Below are 14,458 nucleotides of genomic sequence, written 5' to 3'. Positions count from 1 at the left end.
ATTCCAATTTGTAGACCTTGGTGTCAGATGTACTTTGGCATGTCTCCCATTTGTTCAATTCCAGACATAATGACGTGAACGGAATTTCCATCGGAGTCGGGTCAACAATAGCAACTCCTAAATTTTAGGAGTGCGATCCTTTGTATTGCAAGATAATCTCCCATTCCCAAAGCTTGTACTTTCCAAATATATATAGACGTCATGGAGTCCACTAGACCTCTTTCATATTGGGAAATTTCCAGGCTGGTAACATGTAGAGACATAAGCAAAGCTAATCTCTCCTGCAATGAGCCTTCCCTTGACATAATGGTAATGCACCTCAATGTACTTTGTGCGAGTATGAAACGCTGGGTTCCTCGCAATGGCCAATGCACTCTAGCTGTCTGTGAAGATGAAGGCGAGGGACCGCTATCCAACACCAAGGTTTGCGAAAAGGCGTCTAAGCCATACACAATCCTGAGTCATTGTAAAAGCTGCCCTGTACTTAGCTTCACAGCTGGAAGTGGCTATTGTTAGCTGCTTTTTGTTGAGCCATGATATATACATGAATCACCGAGATGAAAGTAGTGGACATGCGTGTCATAACTTGTTTTAATGGTTTTTGGGTGATTAAAACCTCCAAAAAGCAGTTTTTAGGGTTTTTGGAGTAGTTTTAGGTTTTTTTTGAAATTTTTTGTCCATTCAGCTTCGTATGGCTGTATGGATCCGTACAGTCGTATGAACAAGTGATGACGTGGGACTACTACCGATGGAGGTGCTTTGAAATCAGTGGGCAATGATGAAAAACGCCATGGTTTGTTAATGATCAAGTAGATGATGATGGAGAAGATGATCTCCATGCTTCAATGAAGATGGTGAATGAGTGCACAGAGCGGAAGCAAATAAGCACTAGTGTGTGCTGAGCAGAGAGTGCAAGAGAGAAAGAGAGAGATATGGAGCAACTATGTTGAATATACTGAAATGATATAGTCCCAAGCAAGAGACAGGAAGTGTCTCATAAGTGAGGGAGCAAAAAGAAAGACTGGACTATATGAAAAAGTGGGAGGCTAGCCTACCTATTTATAGGCAAGAGGGGCTGGCCGACTGGACAAGGTGAAGCTGGCCGACTGGAAAAAATGCACCCGACATGGGAAAAATCCTAGAAAAATATATAAAAAAGGGGGTGGCCAGCCCACAATCAAGGGCCATGAAAAGAGACCAAAAGGGACACCAAATATGAGCAGAAACTGGGGATGAATGTGCTAACAGATGGCAACACAACGAAGAGGTTCTTCTTCAACTTGATGCTCAAAAGAGAGACTCATGCTTCTTTTATACTTGGGGCAGCCTTGCTTTTTGCCAAAAAGTGACGCTTTTGCTTTGCTTTTGCCTTTTACTTTACTTTTGTCTTTTACTTTGCTTTTGGTCTTTTTAATAGTAAAATATTACTCAACTTTAGTCAAAAGTTCTTGTTTTTCTTTTCTAGCTTTAGGGCCTTGCTTTTTGGCCTTGGAGCTGCTTTTTGAAAAGGCAGCTTTTAGCTTGTTGGTCTAGCTCAGTTTCCTCTTTCCAATGGTGCCCTTGGCTCGCGGTCAACCTTGTTTGACTTTTTTCTTTTTCTTGCTTTTTGACCAAGAATAGTGCTTTTAAAGCAGCTTTTAGCTTTTTGGTCCAGCTCAATCTCCTCTTCCAAATGGTGCCCTTGGCTCGCGGTCAACCTTGTTTTTTTCTTTCTTGCTTTTTGACCAAGAATGGTGCTTTTTCATAATCAAACCTTGTGGACCTTGTCCCCATGTCTTCTTCCACCTGTTTGGTGTCTGGGCATGGGCTTCATCATGAAGAATAGAGCTAGGAGGGCCAAATAGTTACACATAGCATATATGTCAATAGCATTGTAGAAAACCTAAAATTTAACAAAGACAATTCAAATGGACACCCCCTCAGGATGTTTGCAGAAACCTTACAGCATGTGAATGGGGAGGGAAACATGTCCGAAAGTTGCAAAAATTTTGTTAAGAGCACTCTATAGGGTATACCTTCTCCACCTAAGAGGGTAGCACAATTTGAGACAATCGGAAGAGCAGCTCAAGGAGGTGATAACAAAAACAACCAAGCCAAGAGAACTTGCTTTGATACGAATTGTGGAGTGGAGACAAGGATAGCAACACACAGTGCACACATACACTCACTATTGGGCATTGATGACGTTAGTGGGGATGTCGTAGTATCTAGTCCATACTATGCATAATGGAGTTGATAGTTGTATAGTCTTGTGGGTTGACTACCATGAGTATATGACATGCACGTTCCTAAAAGGTGAATTTGGGCATGTTCCTGGATTCATCTAGGTATATATATAGATGTAGCAAGATAGCAGAGATACAATGAAGCACAATACTCATAGAAGATTGATGAGAATGAGGGAAACACAAGTGAAGTGATATGGTAAGGTCACTTATACACTCACTCATAAGAGTGTACACTTGGGGGAAAAAACCTCCCGAGGGAAAAAGTGTCCCGGTCCATTATTAGCCTACGTCCACACATCACTACCATATAAATGGCTGCATGATCGTGATATTTAGACTTTAATGATTGGATTACTAGAATGTTTATGGAATATGTTAAGAAGAATATCTTACGTTAAAGTATGTTAAAACGATGTTTGTAAGGGTAAAATACCAAGAAGAAGGACCATGATATTTAGTCTTTCATGATTGGATTACTACAATGTTTATGGCTGAATAATATATGTTTATGATCATATAATGCTAGGATTTGTTGGGAATTTAATAGATACCAATATATTTGGATAAATTTCTTAGATTATCCAATGTATCCAAGGTAATGACAATATCATGTGAGTATTGTTAGACCTTGATATCTTGACATGAGCGTATTGGACTCCTACATATTAAACTCATTATCCACCAAGACTTCTTAGTTGAACTTTGTTGCGTTCAACAAATTGGACATTATTTGAACTCGGTTTTTACTTGTTGGTTATTTGAGATTGGACATTTTTGAGTCGGGGTCAAATTTAATCTTGAAATGGACTTTGCAATGTTGCTCTTGCAACGAATATGTTGCAAAGAGAAAAATGTGATCAATTAAATGATCAAAAGACTCCACAAGTGTGGATCACAAGACAATAAATCTCTTTCAAATATTAACAATTTGAGAGAGACAGAGAGAAAATGTACCTGGTCAAATGAGTCATAAGACACGCTTGTCTAATCGACAATTGAGTAAATGACTATTAAGTTGATGGATTCATTGAATGAAACTCTCATAAGACAAAGTAAACATCTCTCTATCTCAATACCTTGTAAATGACTATTAAGTTGATGGATTCATTGATTGAAACTCTCATAAGACAAAGTAAACATCTCTCTATCTCAATACCTTGTAATATTTGTATGGGAGAGGTAATGGTGTGGACAATGGCGGGGTCGGAAGTGAAGAGGCGGAAAATGCACCACCAAACTTGCGGGTCCTTTGGGCAATTCCAAAGGCAGTGTCGCTGGGACTCATCGGGGCCGTCGCATCTGCGTTAGGTTGCAAGCTGTCTCGAAATGGCGAGCGAGGTGCCCACCACAAGTCTTTGATGAGCCATCAAACTTAAGAAGTTTGAAATCTTGAAAGGGCGAAAGCTGCTGCAAAGGCGTTGCCGGAAATCATCTAGGAAGGTGGTCGGTATCCCTTGAGCCTGCCAGTGAGGGGAGGTTGTGGGGTTGCCGTCTCTGTTGTAGGGGAGAATCTGTCAAAATACGCAACGGAGATGATAACAAAATCTGAGATCACAAGAGCAAGTAGAGTGCAGAAAATAGACAGCACAAGAGCAAGTAGAGTGCAGAAAATAGACAGCACAAGAGAAGGAGAGAGATAGGCATGTAACTCTTCTCTACACAAGATCCCACAGTGAAAACAAGATACAATAGGTGGGGGGTCATGGGGCCATTTTATTTTGCCCCATGAGTGCAGTCAGCCAGTAGAAGGACAACCAACTGGACATGAAAATGCCCACGACCAGAAAATTCAGCAGTCAGCCAGCATATCATAGTCGGCCCTCACACGTGTGCAGTCGGCCAGCAGGCAGAGAACAACTGGGACTGGCTGTGACCAGTCGGCCAACATCTGGTACAGCCGACATGTCCTACACTGCCTCCCACACCTTGGAAAAATAGGGAAAAATGGGAAAAAAATACGGGGAGTGAGGAAAAATGATAAAACAGCTATACAGGGTGGGCACACCCACAACAGAGGCCCTGGTGTCTGATAAAGACAGGAGATGACTTTTAACACCCTCTCTCAGCTCCTGGCTGTGAAATCAACCCTAGGGAGCTGGAGTGCCGCCTGACCGTAGCCTGAGGTAGAGACTTCGTGAAGAGGTCCGCCGCATTGTCCTCCGTCGAACAATATTGTAGCAAGATGTCACCAGCCAAGATCTTCTCACGTACAAAGTGATACTGTATCTCTATGTGCTTGGTCCGGGCATGGAAGATTGGGTTCTGAGCAATAGCTATACAACTCTGGTTATCACACTGGATGAATGTGGGCTCCTTCTCAAGCTCCTTCTCGAGCTCCTTTGACAAGGCAGCCTTCGTCATGCCAATGAGCTCCACATGACCGCCGGTGAGAATGAGATCATCCACATAAAGGATGATAATCCTAACCATGCCGTGTTCTCGAAAGAGATACAGGTTGGGATCTGCAACCGATCTCTGAAAACCCGTCCGAAACAAAGAAGGAATCAATCTTCTGATTCCAAGCCGTGGGAGCCTGCTTAAGACCATACAAGGCCTTATGTAACCTGTAAACCATCCCTTCTGATCCTGGAACAACAAAGCCTGGAGGCTGCTCAACATACACCTCCTCCTGCAGGTCACCATTAAGGAACGCAGATTTTGCATCCATTTGATACACTGGCCACCTCTGAGAAGAAGCAAGGGCAAGAACGGTCCGAATCGTGGTCATTCGTGTTGTTGGTGCAGAGGTATCCTCGTAGTCGATGCCTGGCCGCTGAGCATAACCTTTAGCCACAAGTTTGGCTTTGTGTTTGTCCACCGACCCATCTGACGCATATTTGGTCTTAAAGACCCATTTGACACCAATTACTGACCGTTTCGACGGCCTCGGTACCAACTCCCATGTTTTGTTCTTCTCAATGGCATCAAGTTCCACTTGCATGGCTTTCCTCCAAGTATCCTGTGAAAGGGCTTCCTTCATGGAAGTGGGCTCCTTGTCCCGCATAATACGAGACATCAAAGCATAGTTTACCTGAAGAAGCTCCACTCTATTGCTTTTGTCGCGGACTCTGTGCGATCTTCAAGGGCCGTCCTCTGTGGTCCACTCGGAGGGTAACTCCGTGACACCTGACTTCCAAAGGGTGTCCAACAACCACCTGGGTACTCGAACAGATCGTGGAGCCTCCTGCTGTTGCGGGGGCTCTACTCCAGCTGCGGGCTCAACCTCCTGTATTGACTGAGGTGGATCAACTGGAACAATAGTTTGGGAATCATCATCAGACTCTTCTGGATCTCCAAGAAGTGGCGGCTCCTCGACAGTGGATACTGGAACATGCTTATCAAAAACCACATCCCGGCTGACAACAATCTCATTCCTATCTGGATCATACAATCTGTATCCCTTGGAAAGAGAATTATACCCCACAAATATAAGCTTGCGGGATTTGGAGTCAAGCTTCCCCCTCTGCTTCTTCGGAATATGTACATACGCATCACTCCCAAAAACACGGAAGTGCGAGACATCAGGTTTCCTGCCAAAGTATGCCTCAAACGGAGTCATATTAGGTACTGAAGTCGTTGGAGACCGGTTGTACATCTTGAGGCATCACTCTCTCTTGATGGTAGCCGCTGTTAAGATCAATGCGACTAAAGCATGAACTTGCCATAAGGCATCATGTCCACTATGGAGCTTCTCCATAGGTTCAAAGCTTGTCCAGAGGTTGAAATCATGTCCAAATGGTGACATCATTAGTTCTCCCCACAAGGGCTGTGTGGAGCTCCGTCATGACAGTTGACTTTCACCTTTTGCAAAAGGCGCTCCAAGCCCACAAACATTCAATGAGACAATCCTCATGGGTGAAAAGCTAGGTGTTGTGCCATGGCCACTCTCTCCATGGTGGATTGAATCTTGGGGGCAGGTTTTGAGGCGGAGTAGTGGCAGTCGGTGTGCGAGGGGAAACCTCTGTAAGTACACTCTGGCAGGACCATCTCCTCCCTTAGGAGGTTCTTACTCCGGTGTGAAGCTGTGGAAGAAAATGAAGATATGTAACCCCTTCTGCATTGGGATGAGGTGAAGGAGCTCCATCCTAGCAATCTCCTTAGAGGTGTAGATGGCGTGTGTGACCTGAATGTCTCCCACATCTGAGAGAGATACATTGCCTGGCCTTGTAAAGTCATGATGGCAGATGAAGCATTGGCCGGAGAACCCAGAGAACTCCACCTGCTATAGAAAATGAGTCAACGAGGTGGGGATTGTTAAGTGGCAAGGCAGGTTCTCTTGGAAGGCTACAAGTACCTGGAGTGTGGGGAGTCCGGGGAAGCAAACGGTGACCGTGAATTTGTCCAAAGGGTCTGTATCTGGAGGAGTAGGGGGTGGCGGTGGGGCGGCGGGGACCTGTCCCAAGGTACGTCTGATCGTTGGGGAGCCCGGGGAAGCAAACGGTGACCGTGAATCTGTCCAAAGGGTCTGTATCTGGAGGAGGAGGGGGTGGCGGTGGAGGCTGATCAGTTGCGTCAGGCACATCCTGCGAGGGGTAAGGCTAGATCAGCTTTTGAGGGGGAAGAGGCTGGCCTGTGGGGCTATATATGCATGTGGGAGTTGGGACTTAAAAATATTGACAATTTGACACTTGAAAGTTGGAACTTGAAGGCTGAAACTTGAAACTTGAAAGTTGAAGGCTGAAAACTTGAATGTACATAGTACATACTATGTACCATATGTACTGCCCAAGAACTGGTGTGGGTGATCCGTCATTGGTCCCCAGTGAAGGCTGCGTGGAGGAACTCTCGGAGTTGCCCACGTGTGCCGTCCAGCTTGCAGACCAGCATGGTGACTTCCAACGGTTGAGTGGTAGAAGCTAAGAGGTGGAGGTCTGCATCAGTAGAAATGCAGTTGCAGCTGACCTTGGACGGAGATGAGGGAGCGGCTGCCGTAGAGTCCTCTGGGAGGGAATAGACTAGGGGAGGGCTCCAACTGTGAAGTGAGCAGGGGGACCGGTGACCAGGCAGGAATGCCAGAGTAAAATTTCATTAGAGACAGGTTTTAATCCTCAAACGCCCCAAGTTCTATTGTGCTATAGTGTTAATCATATATTCAAGATCTCAGTAGAATATATAAGACTTAAGTGTATGCGTATATGTGAATCATGCAAGTATTTATGCCCAAACACATACATTTGTACTTGCAGGCAGCCATGCATGCATTTTTTCATCTAGAAAGTCAAAGTGCGTTTCTTTGGCACATTTCAGCGTTTATTGGCTAAGAAATTCTTAGCTCGTGTTTTTATATTCAATGAGAAGTAGGTTCTCTGTCTAGTGAAAGGAATACGATGCATGTTTCTGCTTATGGAACAGTATACATGCCACATGTAGGTAGTTGATGTGGAGGATCAGTACTGCTGCTTCTGTATTTTAAAGAAAAAGATGTTTTATTGATTCAAACTTGCCAGGCATAACTTTTATGCAGACAAGCGAAGGGAAACTGAGAATTTAAAACCAATAATTTCATGGAGCACAAGTTCAAAGGATTTTTTTTTGTTCTTTGACCTCATTGAGTCTTTGCTTGCTTCATATATTTTTTGCTATTATATGTAGGTTCATGGTGGCTGGCTGCCTCCCTGGACTTCAATCAGACTGTCTGAACTGCAGGTAAAGCAGCAATACTAGTTGATACTGTAGGAAGCATAAGCTTGCATGCTTTTTTAACAACGTGAATGGTTGTTGTAGGCATCTGCAGCAGACTACTGGACCAAATATGCTCAGCCTTTTGTGGATACAACAGTTGAGAAGGTCCGCCTATGTCACTGTTGAGTGCAGTGAAGATGTGTTTTGTTTTTCTGTCTTTAAGAAAAAGAGGCTTGCAGGGTGTTTGCAAATTGCTGAGTTATTTGTCAGTTTTATTACCGAAAGCTTGTGTGAGGCTATTCTAGTTTTCGGCACATTATTTTAAATTTTTTAGTTGCTTTGAGAGGAGATACGATTGCTTTGAATTGTTATGCAGGCATCAGAAAAAGCATCAGCAGTTCGGAAGTGGTTGAAGCCTCATGTTGATAATTTGAGAACAGTAAGCATGCTGAGAAATTTTTTAAGGACTGCTCATTTGCTTCTGAGTAATGCCCATCTTTTTTGTACGACAGCACTTGCAGGAGAGATGGAATCCTGTGATCAAGCAAAGTGTGGAAACTGTGTCTGCCACCATTTCTCCACATTTTGAAATCACCAAGTCCAAAATAGTCAAGGGCTATCAGTCATCGAGGGATTTTATTTTACCCCAGCTGCAAAAGGTTCAAGATGTTGTGGGGCCTCACTTACAGGTATATTTTTTTAAATGCTAGTGCTGTGCAGGATACCTGTGCAGTTTGCTTTTGTTTTTGTTTGTAGTCATATGGCATCAGCCTCCACAGTTTCCAAGCCTGAATTTTTGGACTCCTTGTGGTATCTTTTATTTATATTTTACATGTGAAATGCTTTTTATGCCTAGGTTGCCAAGGAGACCTGCAGACCATATGTGGAGGAAGTTGCAGGTTTTCTACGGCCACATTATGAGCAAGTTCAATCAGTTACTAGGCCATACACTAAGAAGTTTTTCCAGAGCTACAGAGACTTCTTGACATCTGCCACAACTTATCATAGCCAGGTTTGGAAAGATTATCAGATAGCATTGAAGTTCTCACCTTCTAGTAGACTTGTAGTTGCTGTTTAGATAAGAAGCCTACAACGCAGCACATTTGATCTTAATGTTTTCTTTTCTTTCAATGTTCCATGTTTTATTTAAGGCCCCTTGAAAAATAGTCCGTTTGTTCCTGTTATTTCTAAAACACTCGCATATTTGATTAGTAGTGATTCAAGACCTTTTCTCACTCTACACACAATTTTCTAATTGGTATTATTGTTTCTTTTCTATCATTTACATTGTGTTTGTATCAAAAGTAACCACAATGAAGTTGTATATTGTTTAACAGCTTCAAGTCTCCGTGCAAGGAACACTGAAGAAGGTTGATTTTCTAGCACCATTAGCAAGCAACGAGCTTGTATGGTTTTTGGTATGAATGTTTACATGAAACCATCTTCTTTAATTTCATATATATTACAAAGGCAGTTTCCACAAGTTGTAAAATATTCATTTCTTATTCCTTTATGGAACTTAATCTGGAAATTGCAGGCCTCAGCTTTGTTGGTGCTTCCTATCATGGTCATCTGCTTCTTCTTTTCCTCTGCTTTTGGGTAGGCAGACTGGCTGTGGACCTTGTGGGTGATGTGGGTGGAACTTGAATGAGTTGCAGAATTGGAAAGAACAAAGTCTTTTCATGTGACTGCTTTGACCTTTGGTTTGTGTTGTTGTGATGCCAGCCCTAGCAAGAAACCGGTGAAAGCTGCAAAAAGTCATGGCAGTCATCCTCACAAGAAAGCAAAACGCGCTAAGCAGGTCGATAAGTAGAGTGCTACTGTCCAGGTTAGGCCCTTCATACTTTTCGTTAAAACTCATAAATTATCTTTGTCTAAGGGTATTTTTTCCCTATCCATCTTCGTGCATTTTTCTCGTATGTGAGATGAAACTTTGAGCTGTCCCTCAGGCGTGTAAAGTGTCTTGACTCCTTAGGCACCTGTGTCAAATTTGTGATTTGTTTAAAGAGCAATGTCTTGTGAACACGTCTCCAGTGCTCCGTCTACAAGTATATTTTATAGGTAGACCAAGGCTGTCCCTTCTGTAGACAAAATATCCAACATAAGGGGTTTATGAGTTAAAATAAAAACATTTCTCTACTCTGTAATTTTCTCCGTGTATTATTTTAATGCAAAGACCATGATATGCATTTTCGATCTGGTGTCATGGCATTTGAGATAGGGTTTTATATCGCAAAACACAATCTAACACGACCCTTGTTAGTGTTTGTTCAAAAGTTCTAAGCCTTTGTTAAAATATATTGTCATGGCAAATTTCAAATTTTAGATGCATGGTATTTTTATTCTCAGTAAAAAGGGATTTCAGTTAAAAGGGATTTAATATGGCGTTTGGTCACCTTTGTGTGTGCAACTGTTTTAGGGTCTATATACAGGTGCAACCTGACATTGGAGACAAGGGCTTCAGATGGCCTCTGCATGATTTCAAGACCCTCAAAAGGCTTTTTCATGTTCTCAAGTACGTAGATTTGACGGTGGTCGATCTTAGTTTCTGTTCATTTTGTATACATATGGTTCTTTGAGACTGAAACCAAGAGAGTGTAGCATGAGGCAGTATATTCAAATCAATTGTAGTCTTCCGTTTCTAATGCATGTGAGTTTGATAAGAACCATATCTATAGTCTTTGGCCATTAGCGCCTGGTTTCAATTGTTTCTCAGAATATGTGCTCTTTTTTCAAAATTGTGGTACACATTCAAACAAGTCCCTGAGAGCTGCTGTCCGTGGTGAAGTGTTACAATGGTAAATATATGCATGTTTACCCTTGTAAATACTTGACCTTCCCTTCAAATACTTTCGATTTCAAGAGAAGTAGTACCTGAACATTTGTATTATCCCCCATTAAGTAATAAAGATGAGATTGTCCTTGTTTTCCTTTATTGTACTCTTATGGCCTTTTGAATTGTCACTTCCTAAACATTTGTCCTCTGCAAGGGGTCTCTCTCTCTCTCACACACACACATACACTCTCTCTCTCTCTCTCTCTCACACACACACACACACAAACCTCTTACAAAAATGTGCATTTTTCTTCTCTGATTTTCATTTGAATTTTTATCTATATGAAGTGTTTTTAAAAAATGCTACATCACAACCCTTCCATCAATTTCATAACTCTTATTCTTTTTATTTAAGATTCTTTAAGAAAAGACTTGTCCAAATGTTTAAAAAAAAGGTCAATGTGCATTAACTTTGTGGGAGTATGTGTGTGTCTCTCTTTAAAAGGAGTTTTGAACAACACATGAAGGAACTGATTGAGCAAAATAGCTCCATCTTAAATAAGTATTCGTGATGAAATTATATACTATTCGCAAGGTTCAAAGCATTCGAAGAAAAAGAATGTGAGAACACGACGTAGGAGCTAGCTCTCTTGAAGAAGAAACTGATTGGCGTTGGAACCAGACAAAAGGTTTGAAAAGCTTGAGCATAAGCATGCGGAAAACATCGCCGGTAATTGTGCCCTTAATCAGCATTTTTTTAAAAAATTTTATTCATAAAATTATGGGGAGGAAACCATCCCACAATGGTCACAGGAATGACGGGCGTTAATGCATGCCATGTACGCAAGATGTCTAAAGCTTAAATCGCATGCTGCAAGCATGTGGAAGAGCTTAAAATTTACACAGAAAGATAGCAGAAAAATCAGTTGGACACACCTTGGATGAGAAAAGGAGGCAAACTAAGCTAGTCACTAGAAACAATCACAAAAGTGACTATTGAAACTATGGGAATACAGAAAGTGATAAGAAAGAAAAGAAACGAAAAGAAAATACAAAAAAGAACCTTATATAAGGACAAATACGAATTCTCTTGAAAGGGGGAAAGTACTAGCTTCATCCTCCATAATAGTAACTGGTGCTACATTCTCACCAAGCTCAATAAAAACCTCGGGACTTCAATGCGTAACAATGAGAATTAGAAGTCGAGAGACTTTCTGAAAAATTCATTGATTCTCCTCGAGATGATGCCTTGTGAGATGGACACATGCATATGCTTAGTTGATCAAGATGCCATAGCACCGTCAGAAAAAAACATTTTTTTGAAGTAGTGAAAAACCAGTCTGTAAAATTTTAGTCGGGATTTCAAGAATCCAATTAGTTGATAAAAGACCCTGTAGGGTATTAAATGGTTTTTACCAGGCAAGTGAGAGACCAAATCCTTTTTTTCAGGAATAGATGTACAATGGCCTTACAAAATACAACCAAAGTGAAAATAGGCATGAATAAATTGTAAAACACACACACACACACACACACACTCTCTCTCTCTCTCTCTCTCCTCACACACACTTTGCCACACATAGAGACTTTTTGTGACACACACACACACTTTGCCACACATAGAAACTCTCTCTCCCTCTCCCTCTCCCTCTCCCTCTCTCTCTCACACACACATACACACACTCCCTCTCTCTTCTCACACACACTCTCGCACACATAAAACTCTCTCTCTCTCTCTCTCTCTCTCTTGCTCGCTCGCTCGCTCTCTCTCTCTCTCTCTCTCACACACACACACACACACCCTTCCCTCACATACACACAAGCAAATATGTTTGCATATGTATATGTCTAAATATAATAAAACATATACATATTTAGACATATACATATACATTTTAATGGGTGGGGATGCATGGTGAGGTGTGCTTACTCTCAAATAAATGCATCTTACATGTAATGTCTCTCTCTGTCTCTCCCTCTCTCTCTCTCTCAAAAACACACATGCATATGCACTCTCTGTCTCTCTCACACACACTCCCTCTCTCTCTCTCTCTCTCTCTCTCTCTCTCTCACACACACACACACTCTCTCTCTCTTACACACTCTCTCTCGAATGTTGAAACTCTCCTCTCTGTCTCGTGTGCATACACACACACACATGTACACATCGGCACATGCACTAATGCGAAGGTATACTCTCTCTCTCTCCCTACATACACTCTTACAAATAGAAATTCTCTAACACACATACGTTTTCTCTCTCTCTTCTCACAAGTAGAATCTCTCTTACACATTGTAATAAAGTAGGAACTTTATTCAATAGGGTTAATAATGGGACAAGTCCATGTATAAAAGAGGGGACTTGGACCATGGTTGTAACTTTTGATGATCATTTTTAGAAATGGAAACTTATGTTTCTTGGAGCTCATGGCTTCTCTCTTGGCTTGTGGAAGGCTATTTCCATTCTCTTGGTGAGAGACTAAACACACTTAGGCATCATGTTTACATGGTGATTACTCATATTTTTCATGCATTACATCCCTTCATTCCAATTGGTATCATAGCTCTTGATTTTGATCATGGGCATGCATGGGTTGTTGGGAAAATTTGCTTGAAAATTTGAGTTTCTTTTAATTTTTTTCTCATTTTCTTGTAATCCTTGAGTGATTCTTGACAAATCTTCTCTAATCTTGCTTAATCTCATGGATATGGTGAGCATTTCATGGAAATTGCTTGAATTTTGAGTGATTTTGACCAATTTTGCCATTTTTTGACCAAATTTTGGGCCTCTGGACCAAAAATTTGGGGCAGTCGGGCCAAAACTTAGGGCAAGTGACTAATTGCAATTAACTTTTCTGCTAATCACGTTTAGTAATCATCTTCTTCTTCCTCAAGCTTTCCATAGCCATGGGATGCTCTTCCTTTACCCGTTTTGATGCCAAACCTTAGGGTTTTTGTAGAGCTCACTGAGATCTTTCATTTGAGCCTCTTCTTGCAAATTTTTTTCTCAAGATTGGAGCGCTTTTGTTCATTCTTCCATGGCTGTGAGAAACCCTAGTATACCTTGCCACATTGAACCATATCTTGCATTGCTAAGCTTCTACACATTTCATAGGCATCTTTGGTATTCTAATCATCTCATGGAGGAGGCAAAGAAGCAAACGGCGGGCTGCAGCAGGCTGCCGCCTCAAAATCGCGTTGAAATGGTGGAGGGAGAGCTAGGTGAAGCCTAGCTCTACTACCTCATGAGATGGAAGCTATGCAATAGGGTTTTTAGCCATTGTTTGGAGCAAATTTCAAGCTATGATTCAAGCACATGGGAGGTGTTCTTTGGCTGCAAATTTGAGAGCAAAGAGAGGTCACGTTTTTCTTCAACAAGAGGCTTCTTCAACAATTTTTTCCATTGAAGCTTTTTGGATGACATTGGTGAGTGGTTTGATCAATTTCTTGCAAATTTGAACCATTTGGTGGAGCTTGGGAATGGATTAGGGTTGGACACATTCAAATTCCCCTAATTTTCAGAAATTAACCATTAAAGCTTGACCATTCACATGCCAATATTGCTTTTCCATGCATTATTGATGGCAATGGTTGGTGAAAGGAATTGATTCCACATGAGCTTGGCCAATTCATAGATCACATTTTGGGGGATTTTCTTCATTATGTCTCAATTGGCATGCCATTGATGGAATAGCAAGCTTATGCAATGTTTTTGGAGTCTCTCATGCTCATCTTGATGCCATATGGACACTATGGATGCTCTACATAGCCATGCCAATGCTATGTTTTACACATGGGCATAAGAGAGCATTTGGAAGCATGCATTTGTCAA

At 41.8% G+C, this 14,458-nt stretch overlaps 1 protein-coding gene across 1 annotated transcript in view; it reads left to right on the top strand.

Annotated features, from left to right (window-relative positions):
* The window catches only part of LOC147626159 (uncharacterized), a 41,817-nt gene extending 31,260 nt beyond the window's left edge, over positions 1-10,557 (top strand). Inside the window, exons 7-15 of the mRNA XM_086816276.1 lie at positions 7,821-7,874; positions 7,953-8,015; positions 8,227-8,289; positions 8,363-8,539; positions 8,707-8,862; positions 9,188-9,268; positions 9,388-9,449; positions 9,576-9,678; positions 10,270-10,557. Coding sequence (XP_086672402.1) covers positions 7,821-7,874; positions 7,953-8,015; positions 8,227-8,289; positions 8,363-8,539; positions 8,707-8,862; positions 9,188-9,268; positions 9,388-9,449; positions 9,576-9,663 — 744 coding nt within the window. The 3' untranslated portion in view covers positions 9,664-9,678; positions 10,270-10,557. The remainder of the gene's footprint in view (positions 1-7,820; positions 7,875-7,952; positions 8,016-8,226; positions 8,290-8,362; positions 8,540-8,706; positions 8,863-9,187; positions 9,269-9,387; positions 9,450-9,575; positions 9,679-10,269) is intronic.
* Positions 10,558-14,458: the final 3,901 nt, after the last annotated feature.

This window comes from Cibotium barometz, chromosome 22 (genome assembly GCF_041138505.1).
Source record: "Cibotium barometz isolate CiBa-2024 chromosome 22, ASM4113850v1, whole genome shotgun sequence".
NCBI classification, from domain to species: Eukaryota; Viridiplantae; Streptophyta; class Polypodiopsida; order Cyatheales; family Cibotiaceae; genus Cibotium; species Cibotium barometz.
The sequence above is the reverse complement of the archived record's forward strand: the minus strand, read 5'-3'. Positions and strand labels throughout refer to the sequence as shown.